Source organism: Dreissena polymorpha, chromosome 1, assembly GCF_020536995.1.
Source record: "Dreissena polymorpha isolate Duluth1 chromosome 1, UMN_Dpol_1.0, whole genome shotgun sequence".
In the NCBI taxonomy this organism is placed as follows: domain Eukaryota; kingdom Metazoa; phylum Mollusca; class Bivalvia; order Myida; family Dreissenidae; genus Dreissena; species Dreissena polymorpha.
The window spans coordinates 201,120,910-201,142,395 of NC_068355.1; the positions used below are offsets into that span (position 1 = coordinate 201,120,910).

Consider the following 21,486-nt stretch of genomic DNA (forward strand, 5'->3'; position numbering starts at 1 on the left):
AATGAATTGATGGTACTTTAAATAAAACAAGAGGGCCTGAAAGGCCCAAAGTCGCTCACCTGAGATATCAAGATATTATTTTAACAAATCTTCTGACCAAGTTTCACGAAGATCGGAAAATAAATGTGGCCTCTAGAGTGTTAACAAGGTTTTACTAAAGCCATATAAGGAAAACTGCCCCGCCCCCTGGCAGCCATGTTTTTCAACCAACTGGCACCATTTTTGAACTCGACCAAGATATTATCGGGATCAATCTTCTGACCAAGTTTCATGAAGATCGGACAGTAAATCATGACAAATATATAACTATAATTTATATGATTTTTAATTCTTATAAAGTGTTATATTAAATTAGATTAGTTTTTTTCCAAATAAGTGGACTTTAAACATGAATTGCATTTCTCTCCCAAAATGGCCAAGAAAAGGCCTGATGTATCTATATTCTGTCAATATTTGTTGATAAAAACATTCCAATTTGGTCCATTTTATTGATAAAAAATGCTCAAATTTGCCATTTAATCAATTTAAAAAAACTCAATTTGACTCAAAATGGCTAAGAAAACTGAGACTGTGCATGAAGGCTGAGTTGTCTGAAACAAATGTTGAAAAAATCATTGATATATATTTCAGAAAAAGGACAGAGACATTCTGCTGTGAATATTATATTCATACAAACATGTGTATTCATATAATAAAATATCATTACATATATTAAAGAGTGAATTTTTAATTTTCTCCTTTTCCTAAAAAACAATGCATTTTTTCCCTTTTGGACGGGCTCCGATGCCATTCCTCTTTAGTGAAAAAAAAACACTCAATAATAAAAGAGCAATTTTTTGGTATTTTGAAAAACGATTTTTTTTTAAGGATTTTTTTTTCAAAATTTAAAATGTTGAACAAAAAACTACCGTAACAATGTGTAAGAAACCATAATGGCTGCTGCAATAACTTAGAACCTACAGTGATAAACTCACATTGTAACCATGGCAATCTAGGGCTGGCATTATTGGAAAATTGTATAAGAAGGCCTGATAGTTAATAAATTATGTCCACAATGGGGCCAACCATGGCAATACAGGAGGACCCATATTGATTTATTGGAAACCATAGACCAGACTCGGTTAAATGGCAATTTCAGTAGTTCTGCAGGCTGCCCGTCTGTAGATCTGCCGTGGAATCATATGGAATTCTATGGAAATTGTTAGATGGAATTCCGTGGAGTATTGGCACTAACTTTCCATCCGATTCCATGCAATCAATGGAAAAGTGAAAAAAAAACAGAAGGGGGACTTGATATGGGATGGAATTCCATAAAATGCCGTGGAATTCCATAGAATTCCGTGGCATTCCATATAATGCCGTGGAATTCCATAGAATGCCGTGGAATTCCATAGAATGCCGTGGAATTCCATGGAATGCCGTGGAATTTCATGGAACGCCGTGGAATTCCATGGAATGCCGTGGAATTCCATAGAATGCCGTGGAATTCCATAGCACAATATAAAACATAGAAGTAGAATTTTACATTTTTCTTATGTCTTATGACAAGTATACTTCCTTTCTCACATATGTTCATAAACACACACAATTACATGCACACACACATCACGCACAATTGTTCTAGAGTTTTTTCTCATAAATTTTAAAGTTCAACAACTGTTCCTTATTAATTCTAGAACACTTTCAGTATGATAACAGAAGTTCAGTTCCAGTTGATGTGTTCCAGTACAATTCTAGAAAAGTTCCGAAGGTTAACTTCTAATATTTAAGTCTGAAACCAACTTTCTAGAAAACAAATTCCCATGCAGACAGCCAGTATTCAAGTACTGAGCATAGTTAATAATAATACATAACAAATTAACAACTGTTGTAAATTTGTTATTTATTATACTATGCTCAGTACTGTTGAACATGGACTTAATTCAATTATCCAAGTTTCAATTTCCTAAATTAAAAAACAACAACAAATATATTAAGACAAAAAACAAACACAAAATACAATTTACAAAATAAATAACTGGTCTTTTTTATACAAGAAGTAACCAAAATAAAACATGTCACCAGCCACAGACTGCCAGGCTTAACACAGAGGCTAGTTTTTAAAAATGTTTGTCCAAGTCTTCCACTGCCATTTTCCTTTTCTTCTGAGAATATTGAACACCAGTCACTGCCTCCGGGTCCGTTTTGGTATGAGGTACATTGTATACTGCTCACATGTGCTCTACAGAATAAAAAATCATAAAAATGTCTAAAGCAAAGAGTTATTTACATTCAAACTATAACAAGAGATTGCAAAGCAATATGGTCCCCTACCTGTTAAACTTCACTATTTTAAGTTTGTTAAATATATTTGTTGCCATAGCAACCAGAATTCTTGCATTATAAACAACATGAAATGACGTGCAAAATGTCCTTATTGTCATCTGTTCATGTTTCAAGTTTCATGAAAAAATACTTAGAACTTTTAAAGTTATCCCAGGATCCAGAAAAGTGTAACTGACTTAGACCAATATATTGAATTCCAAAAAGACAAAATACTTTCAGGTGGTTAACATTAAATAACTTATCTAGCCCAGGGCATGACAATATTTACCATGAATTTGTGGCCCTGTAAGTCCTCTAGGTAAATGCGCTTAAAGAGCCGCTTTGCTGTTGGATTATTTCCCTGCCAAACTCTGCAGTATCTTCCATCAACTGGTCAATGGTAATTAAAGCACATAATGAAATGTATAGGGAACGTAATTCATGAATTGTTTTAAATATTAAGTTGTTAAATGGTCTTTCAAAAGAGAACTAAAAACGAAGTGAATACATCGCAAAGCACAAAGCATAACTTAATTTGTTGGTATGATTAGTGCAAATTTATTATTGCTATAATTAGAATGATGTGTAATTCTATTGGTATGAAAATGCACACTCAGATACCTAAAAACCAATTCCATTGGTTTAATTTTTTATTTACAAGCAAATACGTTGAATTGATATCCCCCGCCAACATGCTTCTGGACACATAAGTATTATATTTGACACTCAAACAAGCATTTATTAAAGATACGAAGGGCCATAACCCCGTTTTTAACAGATGGTGTACAATTCCATTTGTCGTGCATCATCCTCTTATCCATATATATACTCGAACCAGGTTTCAATGAAATCCGCCAAAGCACTTCCAGGATATGGCCTTGGACACACAAAAAGGATTTTTTCAAGATACAAAGGGCCATAACTCTGTTATTAACTAATGGTGTACAATGCCATTTGGCATGCATCATCCTCATATCCATATACATACTCATACCAAGTTTCAGTGAAATCTGCCAAAGCACTTCCAAGATATGGCTACGGACGGATGGAAAGACGGACAGACGGAAGGATGGAAGGATGGACAGACAATGCCAAAAACAATATCCCTCCGCCTATGGCGGGGGATAATAATAAACATTAACACCATTAATGAGCATTGAGTACTCAACATGCACAGTAAAAAACTTCCTTAGCCTGCAGTTCCATAACCTTGCATGATAAAATTCCAATACTACATTCAACGTTATTAATTTCTCCACATAGGTCTTATTACTTCCTTTTTCAACCTGCAAACTCCACTAAGTGAAAATTTGGGTGACAGCTGCTTTTAAACTAATATTTGCCATACTAAAACCTCAAATATCACATAAAAAGGTCTACAATAATGTCATAAGAAGATTAAATTTAAAGGAATATTTAGAAATAATAAAAATCACAAACCTTCAGTTGTTGTTCTATTCCTAGACAGACTGCTCAAACACTGTATGCATCACTCTTTAGCAATATTTCGTGTCACTTTCCAAATGATATAAATACATAAGTATTTTAAGAAAGTGTTTTTAATGGAAAAACTAATGAACTCTTCTGTTTGTTAAATGTCTTTAACTTTATTTTAACAAGTTAAACCAGTACATTGTCCACCATGTTTCATGTTTCAATCTAACAGGTAAACTTTCTGTATTTGAATTCAGCCAATTAGAAAAGGCTGTTATATCTTATAACCAATAGATTTGCAGTAAACATACCCAACATCTGATGTATAACACATGCTTGGCTTATCAGATAGATTGTTATTTGACAACCTGGACTGGCTGAGTTTGATATTGAGAAAAAACAGTGTGTATACCACTTGGACAGGGTTAAGGAATTTTAACTTGTAGAAATTGCTTTGAAAGTAACAACTACTCCTACTTCTGCAGAACTACTACTTTAATTACTACAGCATCAACAACACCACCAACAACAACAACAGCAACAATAACAGCAGCAACAGCAGCAACAACAACAGCAGCAACAACAACAGCAGCAACAGCAGCAGCAACAACTGCTACTACAGCAACAACTGCTACTACTGCTACTTCTATTGCTACTACTATTGCTACAGAAACTGTTAATGCTACTACTTCTACTATTACTACTACCACCACAACCTCTACTGATATAAAAAACACTACTGCTACTACATCAATTACTACAACAACAACACCTACTACAACAACAACAACTACTACTACTAATACAGCTACTACATCTACAACTATTACTACTACTGCTGCTGCTGCTGTCGCTACTATGAAGTCTATTTGACTATTTGTAAGTGTAAGGTGTTCTATATGTGTTCTTATTCCCCATAAGAACTTTTGTAGAACTTACTGGTTCTTAAAGCGTTCTAGATGTGTTCTAGAACTACATTTTAAAACATTTTAAGAAATTTTTTACCATATTTTGTCCTTGAAATGTTCTAAAAAGGTTCTTGAAATTATTGGAACAGTTTCAGTCCTAAGCCATTTTCCACAAATGTTCTGGATTTATTCTAAAAAAACTGTTTTGGAACAATTCCAGAACATACGTTTTAGAACACAAATATGGAACAGTTCCAGAACTGTTCCAATTTCTAGAACAAATTTATAATTATCTTTATTGCATTTTCTTTTAAATACAAAATACATGACGCAAATAAATTCATACATGTATTAAACTACAAATACATTTCAGACAACCAGCGAAAATTTTCTAAGTTATTTTCCATTGATTTCCATCCAAGAAAATGTATAAGTTATTTTCCATAACGATTTCCGTTGAAAAAAATGGCTAAGTCCAACTTTCCATGGTGTTTTCCATACATTCCGTGGAAATGCATGGAATTTTAGTCGAGATTCCGTGGAATTCCATAACAGCTTCAGATGGAAAATTGGCAAGTGGATGGAATTCCATCAAATTCCATGGATTTCCATCGATTTCCGTAGAATTCTATAATATTTTCTATGGAATTCCATAGAAAAGTGCTAATGACTATGGCAGATCTACAGACGGGTGTATATCTTTGCTGCAACTGGCGATATCGAACCAATATTGAGGATTGGAAACCTTACCAGACTCGATGCTGTTTAATGACAAATTCATTGATATTCTGTATACTGTTTGCTGCTAACACCAGTGCATTCAGATTTGTCGTACAATCTTGTCAACATTTGAAAAGAAATTTCATTTATTTAAAAAAAACAACATTTTAATGAATATTGCCCATCACATTTAAACATCGCTGCCATAGAAGCAAAAGACTTGAGCACTGTTCACCATTTTCCAGACAGTTTCTGATTGATGAAAAATTATCTCCCAACATAACTAAGACAGTTTTCGATAAAATGGTGCTACTGGTACACAGTCATATGCATAAATGCTACTCTTGCATTGCATGGACACTGGACTGTCACATTTCTGCATATACTCCAGCTATTACTTTGATCAACATGCTGACAGATAATTTTGCAGCTGGCTTATTAATTGAATACTAATGACGGGTACTGAGGGATCGTACTTTAAATCTATCCCAATAACGCCAAGTACTGGTTCAAGCGGGACACGGACTCAATAACATTTAATTAAGACTAAGGCTTTTAATGCAATAAAGCAAAAATAAATATGTTGAAAATAATGCTGGACTTAGGAATAAGGAATGCTATGCCATGGTCAATGATTGCCAAGCTGACTGAAACTTTCAAATGCATACAGATTCGTTCATCGGACAATTTACACACCATTTTTACGTGAAAGTTTAAAAACTACCCAGTAAGAATTCAAGAAATAAATAAACCAAATCATACAACAGCCTGGAAAATGTTGTAAAGTAAAAAGAAAACATAGCACTAACCCTGCTGCACTGTCATGTCTGCCTGGGAACCAGAAGCACCAGTTGGGTCAAAGTTCATTCCCATGGCATTAGCGCCCCAATCCTGGGATTGCCTATGTCTCCCAGGCTTTAAATCAGTGATTTCTAAGTCCATTTCCGCTTCAGATATTGCTTCAAGTTTAACACTGACGTCTGGATCATGTTCACCGTTATCACCTGACACTAAACTAGACAAGTCTGCTCCTTCTTGATTCTGCTCGTTGTGTGATGAGGATGATTCTGAGTTTGCGTCGTCGGTTCCTGGTTCAGATTTCATGTTCTGATGAGATGCTGGTGAAGATGGCTGACTGAGTGCACTTTGGTTGGAGGTTTCGTCGTCCAGCTGTAGCTTGATTGTTTGGCCATCAAGCTTGGCGGTTGACGTCATTCGAGATCTGACTGGGGAGGCTGCTACTTGGATTGGGCGTTTCACTGGATATGGCTTATGTCGCAACCCTCCACCTGGAGGCCGTAACTGCTGCGGCGGTGATCGGGCTGTGGCCTGGAAACGAGGCATTGGCTCCCTGGGGGACATGTTACTCATGGAGCCCATGGACTGAATGGATTGAGCTTGCTGTTGCTGAAATGCAAAGGAAGCCACTGCAGCCTCTTGTGCCTTCCGCATTTCCTCCTCCCTATCCCTTTGTTCTTGCTCTTGCTTCCTCTCGTGGTGGCCTGATGAGAAACACAAATTTTATAAGGTTAATAAAACAAGGGCTGTTTGTAAAACATGCATGCCCCCCTATATGGGCTATAAGTTGTAGTAGCAGCCATTGTGCGAATACGTTTTTTGTCACTGTGAACTGTGGTGGTGATGGTGGTGGTGGTGGTGGTGGTAGTGTGGTAGTAGTAGTAGTAGTAGTAGTAGTAGAAGTAGTAGTAGTAGTAGTAGTAGTAGTAGTAGTAGTAGTAGTAGAAGTAGTAGTAGTAGTAGTAGTAGTAGTAGTAGTAGTAGTAGTAGTAGTAGTAGTAGCAGCAGCAGCAGCAGTAGTAGTAGTAGTAGTAGTAGTAGTAGTAGTATGCATTACAAAAATGCAGTTAGCCTTACATTTGGTAAAATTTAAATATATTACAAGGGAGGCAAATGCTGTAACAAAAAGAACATGCATAAACGGTAGTTGTTTCCCTTGTTTGAACCATGCTAAATCCTTAAAATGCCTATTTCCAGTAATTGTGACCTTCACCTGTGACCTTGACCTTTGACCTAGTGACCTCAAAATCAATAGGGGTCATCTGCGAGTCATGATCAATGTACCTATGAAGTTTCATGATCCTAGGCCCAAGCGTTCTTGAGTTATCATCTGACAACCACCTGGTGGACGGACCGACCAACCGACATGAGCAAAGCAATATACCCCCTCTTCTTTGAAGGGGGGCATAATTATGTACAAATTGTAAGTCAAAATGAAATTGAATCACCAAATAGAAGCTAATGTCATTCTGGAAACTAGAAATGTCATGGCAGAGGCTGACGCGTATCCCCATGCCCCAAGCTACCATGTGTTTATGTTTCAAGGTTCTAGTGATAATAGTGAAGGCAGCGTTTTTCCTTTTTATTAAGTTAGTTCCGTAATGGGCACCAGTCCCAATGCAACCATTTTTCCCAATTTCAAAATAGAAATTCCCTATTCAGATAAACAAATTGCCAATCGGCAGGAAAAAACATGATGTGTTTGTGAATGTTTGACCTTGAAGGATGACCTTGACCTTGACCCTTCACCACTCAAAATGTGCAGCTCCATGAGATACACATGCATTTCAAATATAAAATTGCTAGCTTCAATATTGCAGAAGTGACATTACATGAGCAATTTTGACCCATATATTTGACCTTGAAGGATGACCTTGACCTTGACCTTTCACCACTCAAAATGTGCAGCTCCGTGAGATACACATGCATGCCAAATATCAAGTTGCTATCTTCAATATTGCCAAAGTATTCATAAAATGAGCGATTTTGGCCACATATATTTGACCTCTGACCTTGAAGGATGACCTTGACCTTGACCTTTCACCACTCAAAATGTGCAGCTCCATGAAATACACATGCATGCCAAATATCAAGTTGCTATATTCAATATAGCAAAAGTTATTGCAAAATGTTAAAGTTGGCGCAAACAGACCAACAGACCAACCAACCAACAGACAGGGCAAAAACAATATGTCCCCCACTACTATAGTGGGGGACATAGAAATTGTTGATGTTTGCTCTTTTGTTTTATCAGGAAAGTCGAGTTTAACTAGAATCAGTGCTTGTTAACAGACAGGGGAAGTAACTGCAGCAACTGTTGGTGACGATATATCAATTGGTTCCCGTTGTTTGAATACTCCTGTACTCGATAAGGGGAATCTTAATCAAAATGCAACACAATTTCGCGAATTACCAGCAACTATGGCGTCGCATAAATCGAAGGGTTATCGCCACAAAATAAACAAAAAAACGGTCGATAAGTTGTAGATTGTGATTTTTTAAATAATTTACTTTCTGATAAATTGAGCAAGCAGACAATGTTTGAACACTTGAATTCGTGTGTTCTCTGCAGTTTAAATTTGAATTATTCTCAAATCTGGTTAATTGCTTTTGTAAGGTCTCGCTACTGAACTTTTGAAAGATACATGTATGTTAAGTGGAATAGCTGTTGTTCCAAATAGAGATTATTATATAGTATAGTTTGGTAGAAAGTTGATATTTAAATTGTTAAATTTTAATTTTATTAGTTGCAGACATCACTTTGATGAATAATTTTGCTGTTATATAACAAGTCTTGATTATTCAATGTATGACATGTATGCAATTGATGTCACAAAGCATGCAAAATCCTTGATTGTTCAGATGTTTTAAAATGTCTATTAAACATGATATTAGATACAATTCTGATATTAAAGCAGGCCTTTTTCTGCCTATCTCACGGGTCCGATATTCCAGGGGGTTTTCTGCCTACTTTGGGAAAAGGAGTCTGACCAAATTGGGAATTTTTTATAGACAAAATTGCCCATTTTGGGAATTTTTGTTTCGTGAAACGGCTCATTTTGGGGAAAAAAAAGATTTAATCATGCTTAAATAAGTCTGTGGTTTAAAAATTTTCTTTATATAAACACATGCAAAACGAACACTGCCCAAACACAAGTTACAGCAACATTTTTGGCCGAGCTGAAATAGAACCATGGGTATTTCATTTCATACTTTAATGTATTTAATGACGATTGAACTACAACTTTCTTACAAGGCTCTGAGCATTCAGTTGCCGATTTTGTGATTGACGGCCCTGGCATTACTTCTGTTGCTGTTAAATTTTGTTGCGTATCGTCCGAGCCTGCCTGTACAGGGTTACTCGCGGCAGTAATTTTGGAAGATTCTGAGCGTTTCGAAAACATCGATGATAGCGTTACACATCCTTTAGCGTCTATTTTTTGTGTTTTTTTAATGTAATATTTACTATTGTGCAAAGCCATGATTGAAAATAAGCGTCTACAGATATGGTATAGAATGTGTATTGTGAGGCTCTATATACTCTTGTATAATGCGGAACAGTTCGAACGTCATCGCTGAGAGTAAATGCATCCGGCAAATACACCAAAAAAATCTGTGTCACTAAAGGCTTTATTACGTCGCGAATGAAGGGAAGTCACTCTTTAGATATAAATTATGTTTACTTTTTACGATTTTGGAAGATTTTTTTTTTTGGAATTGGGAAAAATGCAATCAAAATTCGATTGGGTCCGTTTGCTTTGAAAATGCCTCCGTTTCCCGGAGGCGCAAACAGTGCTGAAAAAACCCTGTATTCAGACCCATTCCATTCCCAATGCCAAATATGGATGTTTTTTCCCCAATTATCAAAAAAAAAATCCCAATTTCCGACCGAAATAATCGAAACCGAAAAATGCGTTTCTCTGTAGGTACTGTGTTTTAAATAATCGGGTGCCGTGTTTTAGCATGCCAATGAGAATTCTACGTAGAACGTCATCGTATTTCATAATGCAATTTTGCGGTCTTGACACTTCAGACAAAATGGTGGCCGCTTGTATCCATGCATTTCTTAAGACACATTTACGGTCATTTTTGGTCAGAATTAGCTTTTAAACATTGAAGTGCTGGATTATTCAGAATGATCAGATATGTATACAATAAGTGATAACCATGTGTACGCATTAATTATTGTAAATTGGTCGAGAATCAATATCGATGGTCCGATAAATGTGGACCAGTTTCACTTTAATAAATTTGGGTAAAAAATTACGGAAATCGGACCAAGTGTAAAAAATGTAGCATTATTCGAAGTACAATCGAAGTAAAATACGATAAATTGACTCGAAAGGAACACACAAACTGAATGTTGTGTGCTTAAATATTACCTCCAGTCAGTCTACGGTTAACCCAGAATCTAGTTCTTCTTGAATGCTCTGAGCTTTTATGGGTACATACGTACAGCCCTTCACGGAGGGTCAATAGCTGGGAGTTGGATTATTGCAACTAACCCAGAATCTGACTCGCCCATTAACATTCCCAGTAGTCCAAGTCAGACTGCTAGTATGTGTTCCCCAGAAGGGGTTTCTGAGCAAGCAAGTAATGTCACTGCCAGATTCAGACTCACTTCACTTTGTAGATTCTTAACATTTCAATACTGTACATTTATGATGTTCAGCTTTACTTTTGTGTTTCAAAAAATGGTTGCCTTCAGACATTTGGCAACTTGAATTTTGAATAAAAATATGTTGAATGCAGGTTCTTTGACTGTGAATATTCATACAAAAATCCTTAATGACATCTCAACTTAATCAAACTATGTATTTTATGTGAACTTCAAGCATAACAAAGTCTGCGATTTTTTATCATACACATACTTAAGTTAGCAGTGGACAATGACTGTTGCATGGTAACAAAAACAGTTCAATACTTTCTTAGCATTTTTTAGGTAATACCTATGTATCAAAATATTACATTTAATAAGAAAACATCAGAAAAATAATTTCCCAAATAATGTTTTTGTCGATGAAAATTCTTCCCAATTTGGAAGATTTCGCAACTCGAAAAATCCCAATTTTGCTAGGTACTTTTTCCCAAAATAGACAGAAAAAGGCCTGTAAAGGTGTTAATCAATGCTACATAGCAGCGTTACTTTTGATTTCTAAATTTTAAGTATGAATTCAAATACAGGTATGTCATATTTTCCTATGTGGCAAATGCAAGTATTTTATTCTGTCCATATATTCAATAATAAATATAAAATAAACCAGAAATCACACAGTTTTTAAAGTTTAGTATATGCTTTATTAAGATTCGAGCATAATTAATAAATTTCCCAATTTTGATGAAAACAATGCTAATTTTCCCAATTTGACCGGTACCGGCACCATGCAGTCCCAAAGTGGTGAGGAAAAACGCTGAAGAAGGAGGAGATACTGGCCAGGACGGATGGATGAAAAGGCAATTTTGGGTGGTGTGGCCTTTGTGGGCTGGGCCCGAGGGTGGGTAATGTGGCTTGGATTTTAATTATGCTGAAATAGCTCAGGATCTTGACCACCAAACTGGCTTAGATTTTAATTTGGCTGAAATAGCTCCGGATCTAATCATCTTGACCACCAAACTGGCTTGGATTTTTTTAAGGCTGAATCGCTTGGGGTGTTGACCGAAAAACTGGCTTAGATTTTTATTATGCTGAAAAAGCTCGGTATCTTGACCACCATACTGGGCTGGATTTGAATGATCATGAAATAGTTTGGGATCTTGATCACCAAACTGGCATGTATTTTGAAAATGCTGAAATATCCCGGGATCTTGACCGCCAAAATGGCTCGAGTTTTAAATAATAATAAAATAGCTTGGGATCTTGACCAAAAAACTGGCTTGTATTTAAATAATGATAAAATAGCTTGGGGTCTCGGCCGCCAATCTAGCTTAAATTTTAATTATGCTGAAATAGCTCAGGGTCTTGACCACCAAACTGGCTTGGATTTAAATTATACTGAAATACAATGTAGCTTGGGGTCTTGGCTGCCAATCTGGCTTGGATTTTAATTATGTATGCTAAAATAGCTCGGGGTTTTGACCGCCAATCTGGTTAAGATTTTAATTATGCCGGAATAGCTCGGGTTTTAACATCCAAAATGGCTCAGGTTTTAATAATGCTTAAATAGCTTGGGATCTTAACTGCCAAACTGGCTTGGATTTTTTACTATGCTGAAATAGCTTGGGGTATTGACTGCCAACCTGGCTTGGATTTTAATTATGCTGAAATAGCTCGGGGTCTTCGCTGCCAATCTGGCTTGGATTTTTCTATGTTCCGAAATAGCTCTGGATCTTGACCACCGAACTAGCTTGGATTTTAATAATGCTAAAATCGCTCGGGGTCTTTACTGCCAATCTGGTTTGGATTTGCTCTGGATCTTGACCACTGAACTTGCTTGGATTTTAACTAGAGCTTTGTCACAAACGTGAAGAATACCCCCACATGCCGCATTGACACATAATATTTTGCATGTTGTCTTCACAAAAAACAGCGGACACCATGCTCAATGATTAAACTAAGTGACCCCGTAACCATGTTTTCGACATGCCTTGACCCCTGTTTGACCTTGGCCTAGACATCATCTAGATACAACTTCTGACCAAATTTGGTGAAGTTCGGATGAAAACTACTTGAAATAGAGAGCGGACACCATGTTAAGTGTGTAAAACGCACTAAGTGACCCCATGACCTAGTTTTTGATCAGGCATGACCCATATTGGAACTTGACCTAGACATCATCTAAATACAACATCTGACCAAGTTTGGTAAAGATCGGATGAAAACAACTTGAATTAGAGAGCGGACACTTAATACCAACAGACCGACCGACCGGCAGACTGACAGACAGACAGACAAGTTCACTCCTATATACCCCCCTAAACTTCGTTTGTGGGGGTATACTAATTATGCTGAAATAGCTTTGGGTCTTGACCGCCACTCTGGTTTGGATTTAATAACGCTAAAATAGCTCAGGATTTTGACCACCAAACTGGCTTGGATTTTAATCATGCTGAAATAGGGGTCTTGACTGCCAATCTGGCTTTGATTTTAATAATACTGAAATAACTAATAGGGGTATTCCACTACGATCCGTTTCTCCACGATTTGTCCCGATTTCCAATATTTTGAGGTTGGGGACATTCGTAGCTCAATCGGCGAAGGTCCTAGCTCATTCGTAGCTAGTCGTGGGCCGGTCATAAGTGATTCCTGCAACTCGAGAGCTCCCGAAAATTGTGGCCAGATTTTAAACGTGTTTAAAACTTGGCCAGGACCTCCAAGACTGAATTTAATCGCAGCTGACTCGCAACAGCGTCGTATTGCGTTCTTGGGCGTCGTAATGGACTCGTAGGTAATTTGTGACTCAATCGGGAAATCGGTGATCAAATGATCTGGCTACAAATCAGCTACGACTCACTTTGTCAAGACTCTCAATAGTTCACTCCGAGTGAGTTGCGAGCCCGCTTAGATTCTCACGATTTAGATCAAGACTCTCACGAGTTCCACCCGAGTGAGTTGCGAGCCCGCTAAGATTCTCGCGAATTAGATCAATATCAATAGATATTGGCGCCTAATTCATGGGTGCGTTCGGTGAGGTCCTAGCTTAGTCGTGACCGATATGCATCGTTCCTATTCGCAACCCTATTCGACCTATGCGACCCTATTCGCAAGACTTCAATCAAACACCACAATTCGTCGTAACTCAATCATACCAGTGTCATAACTGAATCGTAGACTGTCACAAGTCTTCCCGATCCAATAAATATGATCAATCGTAGCGAATCGTGAGCTTGTTTTCGTAGTGGAATAGGACCATACAAGCTTGACCATGAGATGTTCAGTAATAATTTGAAGTCAATTGGTGAACAAGGGCTGTTTGTAAAACATGCATGCCCACCATATGGGCTGTCCGTTGTAGTGGCAGCCATTGTGTGAATACGATTTTTGTCACTGTGACCTTGACCTTTGACCTAGTGACCTGAAAATCAATAGGGGTCATCTGCGGGTCACGATCAATGTACCTATGAAGTGTCATGATCCTAGGCAAAGGCGTTCTTGAGTTATCATCCGAAAATCATTTTACTATTTAGGGTCACCGTGACCTTGACCTTTGACCTTGTGACCTCAAAATCAATAGGGGTCATCTGCAAGTCATGATCAATCTACCTATGAAGTTTCATGATCCTAGGCGTATGCGTTCTTGAGTTATCATCCGAAAACCATTTAACTATTTCGGGTCACAGTGACCTTGACCTTTGACCTAGTGACCTCAAAATCAATAGGGGTCATCTGCGAGTCATGATCAATCTACCCATGAAGTTTCATGATCCTAGGCGTATGCGTTCTTGAGTTATCATCCGGAAACCATTTTACTATTTCGGGTCACCGTGACCTTGACCTTTGACCTAGTGACCTCAAAATCAATAGGGGTCATATGCAAGTCATGATCAATCTACCCATGAAGTTTCATGATCCTAGGCGTATGCATTCTTGAGTTATCATTCAAAAACCATTTTACTATTTCTGGTCACCGTGACCTTGACCTTTGACCTAGTGACCTCAAAATCAATAGGGGTCATCTGCGAGTCATGATCAATGTACCTATGAAGTTTCATGATCCTAGGCCCAATCGTTCTTGAGTTATCGTCTGACAACCACCTGGTGGACGGACCGACCGACAGACCGACAGACAGACCGACATGAGCAAAGCAATATACCCCCTCTTCTTCGAAGGGCGGCATAAAAATGAGCGAAAATCTCTGACCTGTTCCCACCCCAACCCCCATAACTTTTGACCCAGGGTTAGTAATGGGGCCATCAGGGGTTTCGCAGCCGATCGCCATTGGTGCCAAATGGTGCTAAAGTTTTAAAAGTGGCTCCTATTTTTTTTAAGTGGCGAATTAAAAAAAATCGCTTAAATCCTATCCAAAAATGTATACTGTGTATCGAAAGCACGCGACCGAGCATAAGCGGCCAGCGTCTGTCAGATGTAAATATTGATATACAACGATGTTAGCCACCTACAGTGCAGAGTATAAATTGAAATCACTGTAAGTGTTAGAAACGGTGTTTTTACTGCTATTGTCAAGTCTTATAGGCGTTATTATCGGATTTTAAATTAAGTAACATGGGGACAAACTGTCAAGACGATCAATAATTATAATGATTATTAGGGCCGCTATTTCTTTAAGCAAAACCATGGCATGGGGCTGGCAAAAGCATTTAATTTCTCCACAAAAACAAATAAAAACTTGTTTCAACAGGTATTTGAGAGCATTTAATTCTGTTTAATAGTTTCATTATTTTACTGTTCTGGGAAGGATATAATTTGATTAAGATACCAAAAATTTCTGAAATAAAAAGTATATCGTTCACTCGATGTACTATATTTCGGATATGTTAAAATTCGGACATTTAAAGATAGGGACATGTATGTGTTGGTTTGTTGTTGATAGTTTGTAAAAATATTTTTTTATGTTATTTCAGGCAACTAGAATGGATGGTGGCAATTATCTGGGCCTTTCTGTCAGGAAATAGGCGTGAAAAACATTCATTTAATTGAACCTGGAAATCATCCACCACTAACAGAAAAAGTTTTAACAACAGAAGCAGATGTATATTATGTCCAAATGACCAAATATAACTGTTTAACAATTTGAAGTGAGATGATTTATTTTCTGATGTTTTATTTCTTTTTCCCTTTCAAATGATGTACATTGGTGTGATTCTATGTTTAAATAATTAATTTTGAAACTTTTATGCAGCATAATTTTTAATGCATTGACGTTAACATTATTATATTATTTTGGTTATCTGTGTTGTTATCAAGTTGAATAAATGTTATTTATATACAAATAAAGCTTATTAAGATTTATGAAGGTATAACTTACGAAGGTACTTTGTGTTTTTTATGTAATAACATACTTTTTATAGTGATAATATAGTCAATGACATTAATGTAGTAAGGTTTCTTTAAAGGCTTGTTCTTATTAATAAGGTTGGAATAACCGACAGTGTTCACGCAGCGAAAAAGTGGCGGCAACTTTTTTGGGGCCAGTGAAACCCCTGGGCCATGAATAGTAGAGAATGACCATACTGTCATAAGAGATGTTCAGTATCAATATCAAGTAATTTGGTGTAGAACTGAAGAAGTTAATGTAAAATAACATTAAACAAGAGGGCCTGAAAGGCCCAAAGTCGCTCACCTGAGATAACAAGATATTATTGGGACAAATCTTCTGACCAAGTTTCATGAAAATCGGAAAATAAATGTTGCCTCTAGAGTGTTAACAATTAGGTTTTACTATAGCCATATAAGGAAAATGCCCCGCCCCCTGGCAGCCATGTTTTTCAACCATCTGGCATCATTTTTGAACTCATCTAAGATATTATCGGGATCATTAATCTGACCAAGATCGGACAGTAAATGTGTCCTCTAGAGTGTTAACAAGATTTTACTATAGCCATATAAGAAACAAGGGACAAAATTGTCACAAAACCAGGTTTTCATTGTGAAAAAAAATCTGATTAAGGGAGACAACTCAAACTGAACTTTTGAAATGAACAAACAAAATTAACCCCCTTTGTAAGTTTGTTTCAAAATAAATCTATTTTAAGTTGTGGTGACCTTGACATTGGAGATATTGACGTGATTCTTTTGTGCGACACACTGTCCCATGATGGTGAACAAATGTGCCAAATAATTGTAAAATCTCACAATGAATGACATAGTTATGGCCCAGACAAGCTCATTTATTGCCAATTTTGACCTTTGAACTCAAAGTGTGACCTTGACCTTGGAGATATCAACGTAATTATTTCGCGCGACACACCGTCCAATGATGGTGAACAAATGTGCCAAATGATTTTAAAATATGACAATGAACGACATAGTTATGGCCCGGACAAGCTTGTTCCGCCAGCCCGCCAGCCCGCCCGCATTCGCCAATCTAATAACCAGTTTTTTCCTTTGGAAAACCTGGTTAAACGTGCCCTTGGAAGCCATGTTTTTCAATCAAACATAATTATTTTTAAATTCATCCAAGATATCATTGAGACCAATCTTCTGACCATATTTCATGAAGATTGGACAATAAATGTGGCCTCTACAGAGTTAACAAGGTTTTACCATAGCCATATAAGGAAAAATGCCCCGCCCCTGGTGGCCATGTTTTGAAAGCAACGAATACAATTTTCGAACTCATCCAAGATATCATTGGGACAAATCTTCTGACCAAGTTTCATGAGGATCGGAAAATAAATGTGACCTCTAGAGTGTTAACAAGGTTTTATATACTATAGCCATATAAGGAAAAATGTCCCGCCCCCGTGGTGGCCATGTTTTTCAACCAACCGGCATCATTTTCGAACTCGTCCAAGATATTATTGGGATGGATCTTCTGACCAGGTTGTATGAAGATCAGACTATTTATGTGGCCTCTAGAGTGTTAACAAGATTTTACTATAGCCATTTATAGCAATATAAGGAAAAATGCCCCGCCCCTTGGCAGCCATTTTTTTAAAGCAAACGTTAACCATTTTTGAACTCATCCAAGATATCAATAAGACAAATCTTCTGACCATATTTCATGAAGAGTGGACAATAAATGTGGCCTCTAGAGTGTTAACAAGGTTTTACTATAGCCATATAAGGACAAATGCCCAGCCCCCTGGCGGCCATGTTTTTCAACCAACCGGCATCATTTTTTAACTTGTCCAAGATATTATTAGGATGAATCTCCTGACCAAGTTTCATTAAGATTGGACAATAAATGTGGCCTCTAGAGTGTTAACAAGATTTTACTATAGCCATATATAGCCATATAAGGAAAAATGCTCCGCCCCTTGGCAGCCATGCTTTTCAAGCAAAGGTTACCATTTTTGAACTCATCCAAGATATCATTGGGACAAATCTTCTGAGCAAGTTTCATGAAGATCAGAAAATAAATGTGGCCTCTAGAGTGTTAACAAGATATTACTATAGCCATACAAGGAAAAAGCCCCGCCCCCTGGCTGCCATGTTTTTCAACCAACCGTCATCATTTTCGAACTCGTCCAAGATATTATTGGGATGAATCTTCTGACCAAGTTTCATGAAGATCAGACAATAAATGTGGCCTCTAGAGTGTTAACAAGATTTTACTATAGCCATATATTAGGGCTGTCACGATACGCCGTGAGCGTACCGCGGTATATCGTGGTACGGCAACACTGTATCGCGGTACGTACCGTGATATTTTACAGAATATGTATCTGTGAAGAAAACAGCAGAATAACAAGTTTTACAAACTTTATTAAACTCAATAATCAGAAAACACTGGTATCATAGTATGACTAGAAACTGTAAAAGAAACTGTAATAAACTTGATAGAAGTAGTCATTGTTATTGTTCGCGTCTTTTTTTAAAATGTCCGCCATGTTGTTTACAATAGCTGTGACTACGATCTGTGTAAATCGAACGCTTCAAGGGCATGTTCAAAATGCTGAGTCAGCGGGCCCAGTATAGAAAATCTGTAGCGTTCTGACTCTTCCTCAACTTATTCAGAATCTTAAGATAACATGATTCGGAAGTGCCATGCTTTGAACGATCGATATACTAAAGAAAGAAAATAAGAAATAGAATAAACATCTTTTGGATAATTATGAACTTATTTGCAAAGGAAATCTGTCCCTAATTCCAAAAAAGGTACGGACCCATACATCGCCGTATTTTAAACGTGAAAGTTAAACATCTACAAGTGGAAGCGCTTGCTTGACCTGGATATTAACGAATTATTTATTTAGCCCTTTTGAATCGCTTCTACATTTTTCAAAACGATATCTATATCAAAATATTTATGTAATGTATTTATATCTGTGCTAATATAATAATATTTAAAAAAACCTGTGGGGCAACGCCGTACAGCGGTGCGATTTTTTTCACGACATGCACAGCGATATACCGATATACTGGTGAATCGTGACAGCCCTACCATATATAGTCATATAAGAAACAAGAGCTGTCAGAGGACAGCGCGCTCAACTATTCAAGTGCTTGACAGTATAACGTAAGCCATCATGGAGAGGGGGGGGGGGGGGGTATAATGTCTGTGTTTGATCATTTAATAGATGATTTTTCATAAATAAGAAAGAAAAAAAAATTGGGGGGGGGGGAGAGGGGGAGGTAAAAATGTGGGTGTGTAATCATTTAATAGATGATCTTTCAGAAATAAGAAAAAAAAATATTTTATTTTTTTGGGGGGTGGGGGGGGGGAGTTATGGGGTGGGGCATGGGGGATGGTTTGGGTGGAGTGCATTGTGGTATGTCAGGTAAGTGTTGTTTTGTCAAACTTTAACATAGATTTATCAATAATATGCATATTCTAAGTATAAAAGGGGCCATAATTCTGTCAAAATGCTTGATACAGTTGTCTGCTCTTGTTTATAGGTTGGGGTCATGATGGTAAACAAGTATGCAAAATATGAAAGCATTATGTCAAGAGACACAGGAAATATTTGGGGTAGTACGTAAACTTTAACATAGAATTTTCAATAATATGCATATTATAAGTATAAAAGGGGCAATAATTCTGTCAAAATGCTTGATACAGTGGTCTGCTCTTGTTTATAGGTTAAGGTCGTGATGGTAAACAAGTAAGCAAAATATGAAAGCAATATGTCAAGGGACACAGGAAATATTTGGGGTAGTATGCAAACTTTAACATAGATTTATCAATAATATGCATATTCTAAGTATAAAATGGGCAATAAATCTGTCAAAATGCTTGATACAGTGGTCTGCTTTTGTTTACACAGTGGTTTTGGGGTCATGATGGTAAACAAGTATGCAAAATATGAAAGCAATATGTCAAGGGACATTGGAAATATTTGGGGTAGTACACACACTTTAACATTTGCACGCCAACGCTAACGCTAACGGCAACGCCAACACAGGGATGAGTAGGATAGCACCACTATATATATTTCATATATAATAGTCGAGCTAAAAATGCAACACCCCTTGGCAGCCATGTTTTTCAAGCAAACGTAACCATTTTCGAACTCATCCAAGATATCATTGAGACCAATCTTCTGACCAAATTTCATGAAGATTGGACAATAAATGTGGCCTCTAGAGTGTTAACAAGACAAATGTTTATGTCGCGCGAGGCACGACAGACAAAAGGCGATCACAAAAGCTCACCATGAGCACATTGCTCTTAGGTGAGCTAAAAATGAGTGAAAATCTCTGACCTGGCCTCACAACAACCCCCGTACCTTTTGACCCAGGGGTCAGATCACAATTCCAAATAGTGCAGGGTCGCACATATACTAATAGCTACCATGTGTGTAAGTTTCAAAGTTCTAGTGCTTATAATGTAGGAGGAGATAGTGGCCAGGTCGGACAGACTGACAGACAGACGGCGGAGATAACCACAAATTGACACTTTTCAAAAAGAGTGGGGATAAAAAAGCCAATTTATTGCACACAAAAAAAGTTTCAGACCATTAAACATATTGATTACACTGTTGTGCAGGTTTTATATTAGGTAAGTTGTTTTGACGGAAATACTGATCAGTCATGGACACACAAATAGAATTATTTTAAAAAGGATCATCAAAACACAGCCAATACTTACTTTTTAAGCAGTAGCTGAGGAACTGAGACTTGATGTCTTCATGATCTTCCAGGAAGCCTTTGGCCGAGTCTGAGCCAAGATGACTCAGGGTTCCATCAGCCACATTGGCTGTTAGGATGATCGACTCCTCGTTGGTGGCACTTGCAAGTTGTTCAATCTAAAAACAAGAACTTTTAATGGTAACACTGATTGCAAGCTAATAAAGATAATTGTTTCACAACAAATTTCTTAGTAGATCATATGAAAGCATTTTCAGCCACTGCAATGATATATATGCTAACAAACTGCTCCTATTTTAATTTTTATAAGGATTTGCCATACATTTAAGACATAATCATTAATATTAATAACAAGACGGCCTTAAAGACCCAAAGTCGCTCACGTTAGATAGCAACATATTATTGGAACAAATCTTCTGACCAAGTTTCATGAAGATCAGAAAATAAATGTGGCCTCTACAGTGTTCACAAGGTTTAACTATAGCCATATAAGGAAAAACAGGGTTTTTTTGGGGTTGTGGGGGATGGGGCCTTTAGCCCTTATGTGGGGTAAATTTTACGCGTGATTTTCCACTTTGGGGATTTGTTTACTTACTCCCTCATTTGAAAAAGAATTGAGAGATTATAATCATGAGACACATCTTTCTATTTAAAAGAAAAAAAAAAAAAAA

General features: G+C 37.2%; 1 protein-coding gene and 1 long non-coding RNA gene across 7 annotated transcripts in view; both read right to left on the reverse strand.

Moving 5' to 3' along the window:
• Positions 1-21,486, reverse strand: part of LOC127864613 (zinc finger protein 436-like) — a 165,797-nt gene that overhangs the window by 79,748 nt on the left and 64,563 nt on the right. For 2 of the 6 annotated variants that reach the window (XM_052404406.1, XM_052404408.1), the window contains exons 3-4: positions 20,817-20,973; positions 6,176-6,868 (exon numbers count right to left, since the gene is read on the reverse strand). The exons of the other annotated variants lie outside the window; for them this stretch is intronic. In XM_052404406.1, the coding sequence (XP_052260366.1) occupies positions 6,176-6,868; positions 20,817-20,973 (850 nt within the window). The remainder of the gene's footprint in view (positions 1-6,175; positions 6,869-20,816; positions 20,974-21,486) is intronic. 6 annotated transcript variants of the gene reach the window in all.
• Positions 1,561-4,167, reverse strand: LOC127864652 (uncharacterized). Its single transcript, XR_008042181.1, has 3 exons — positions 3,745-4,167; positions 2,594-2,694; positions 1,561-2,221 (listed from the first exon to the last, which is right to left on the reverse strand). It is a non-coding gene; the product is annotated as an uncharacterized LOC127864652 (long non-coding RNA).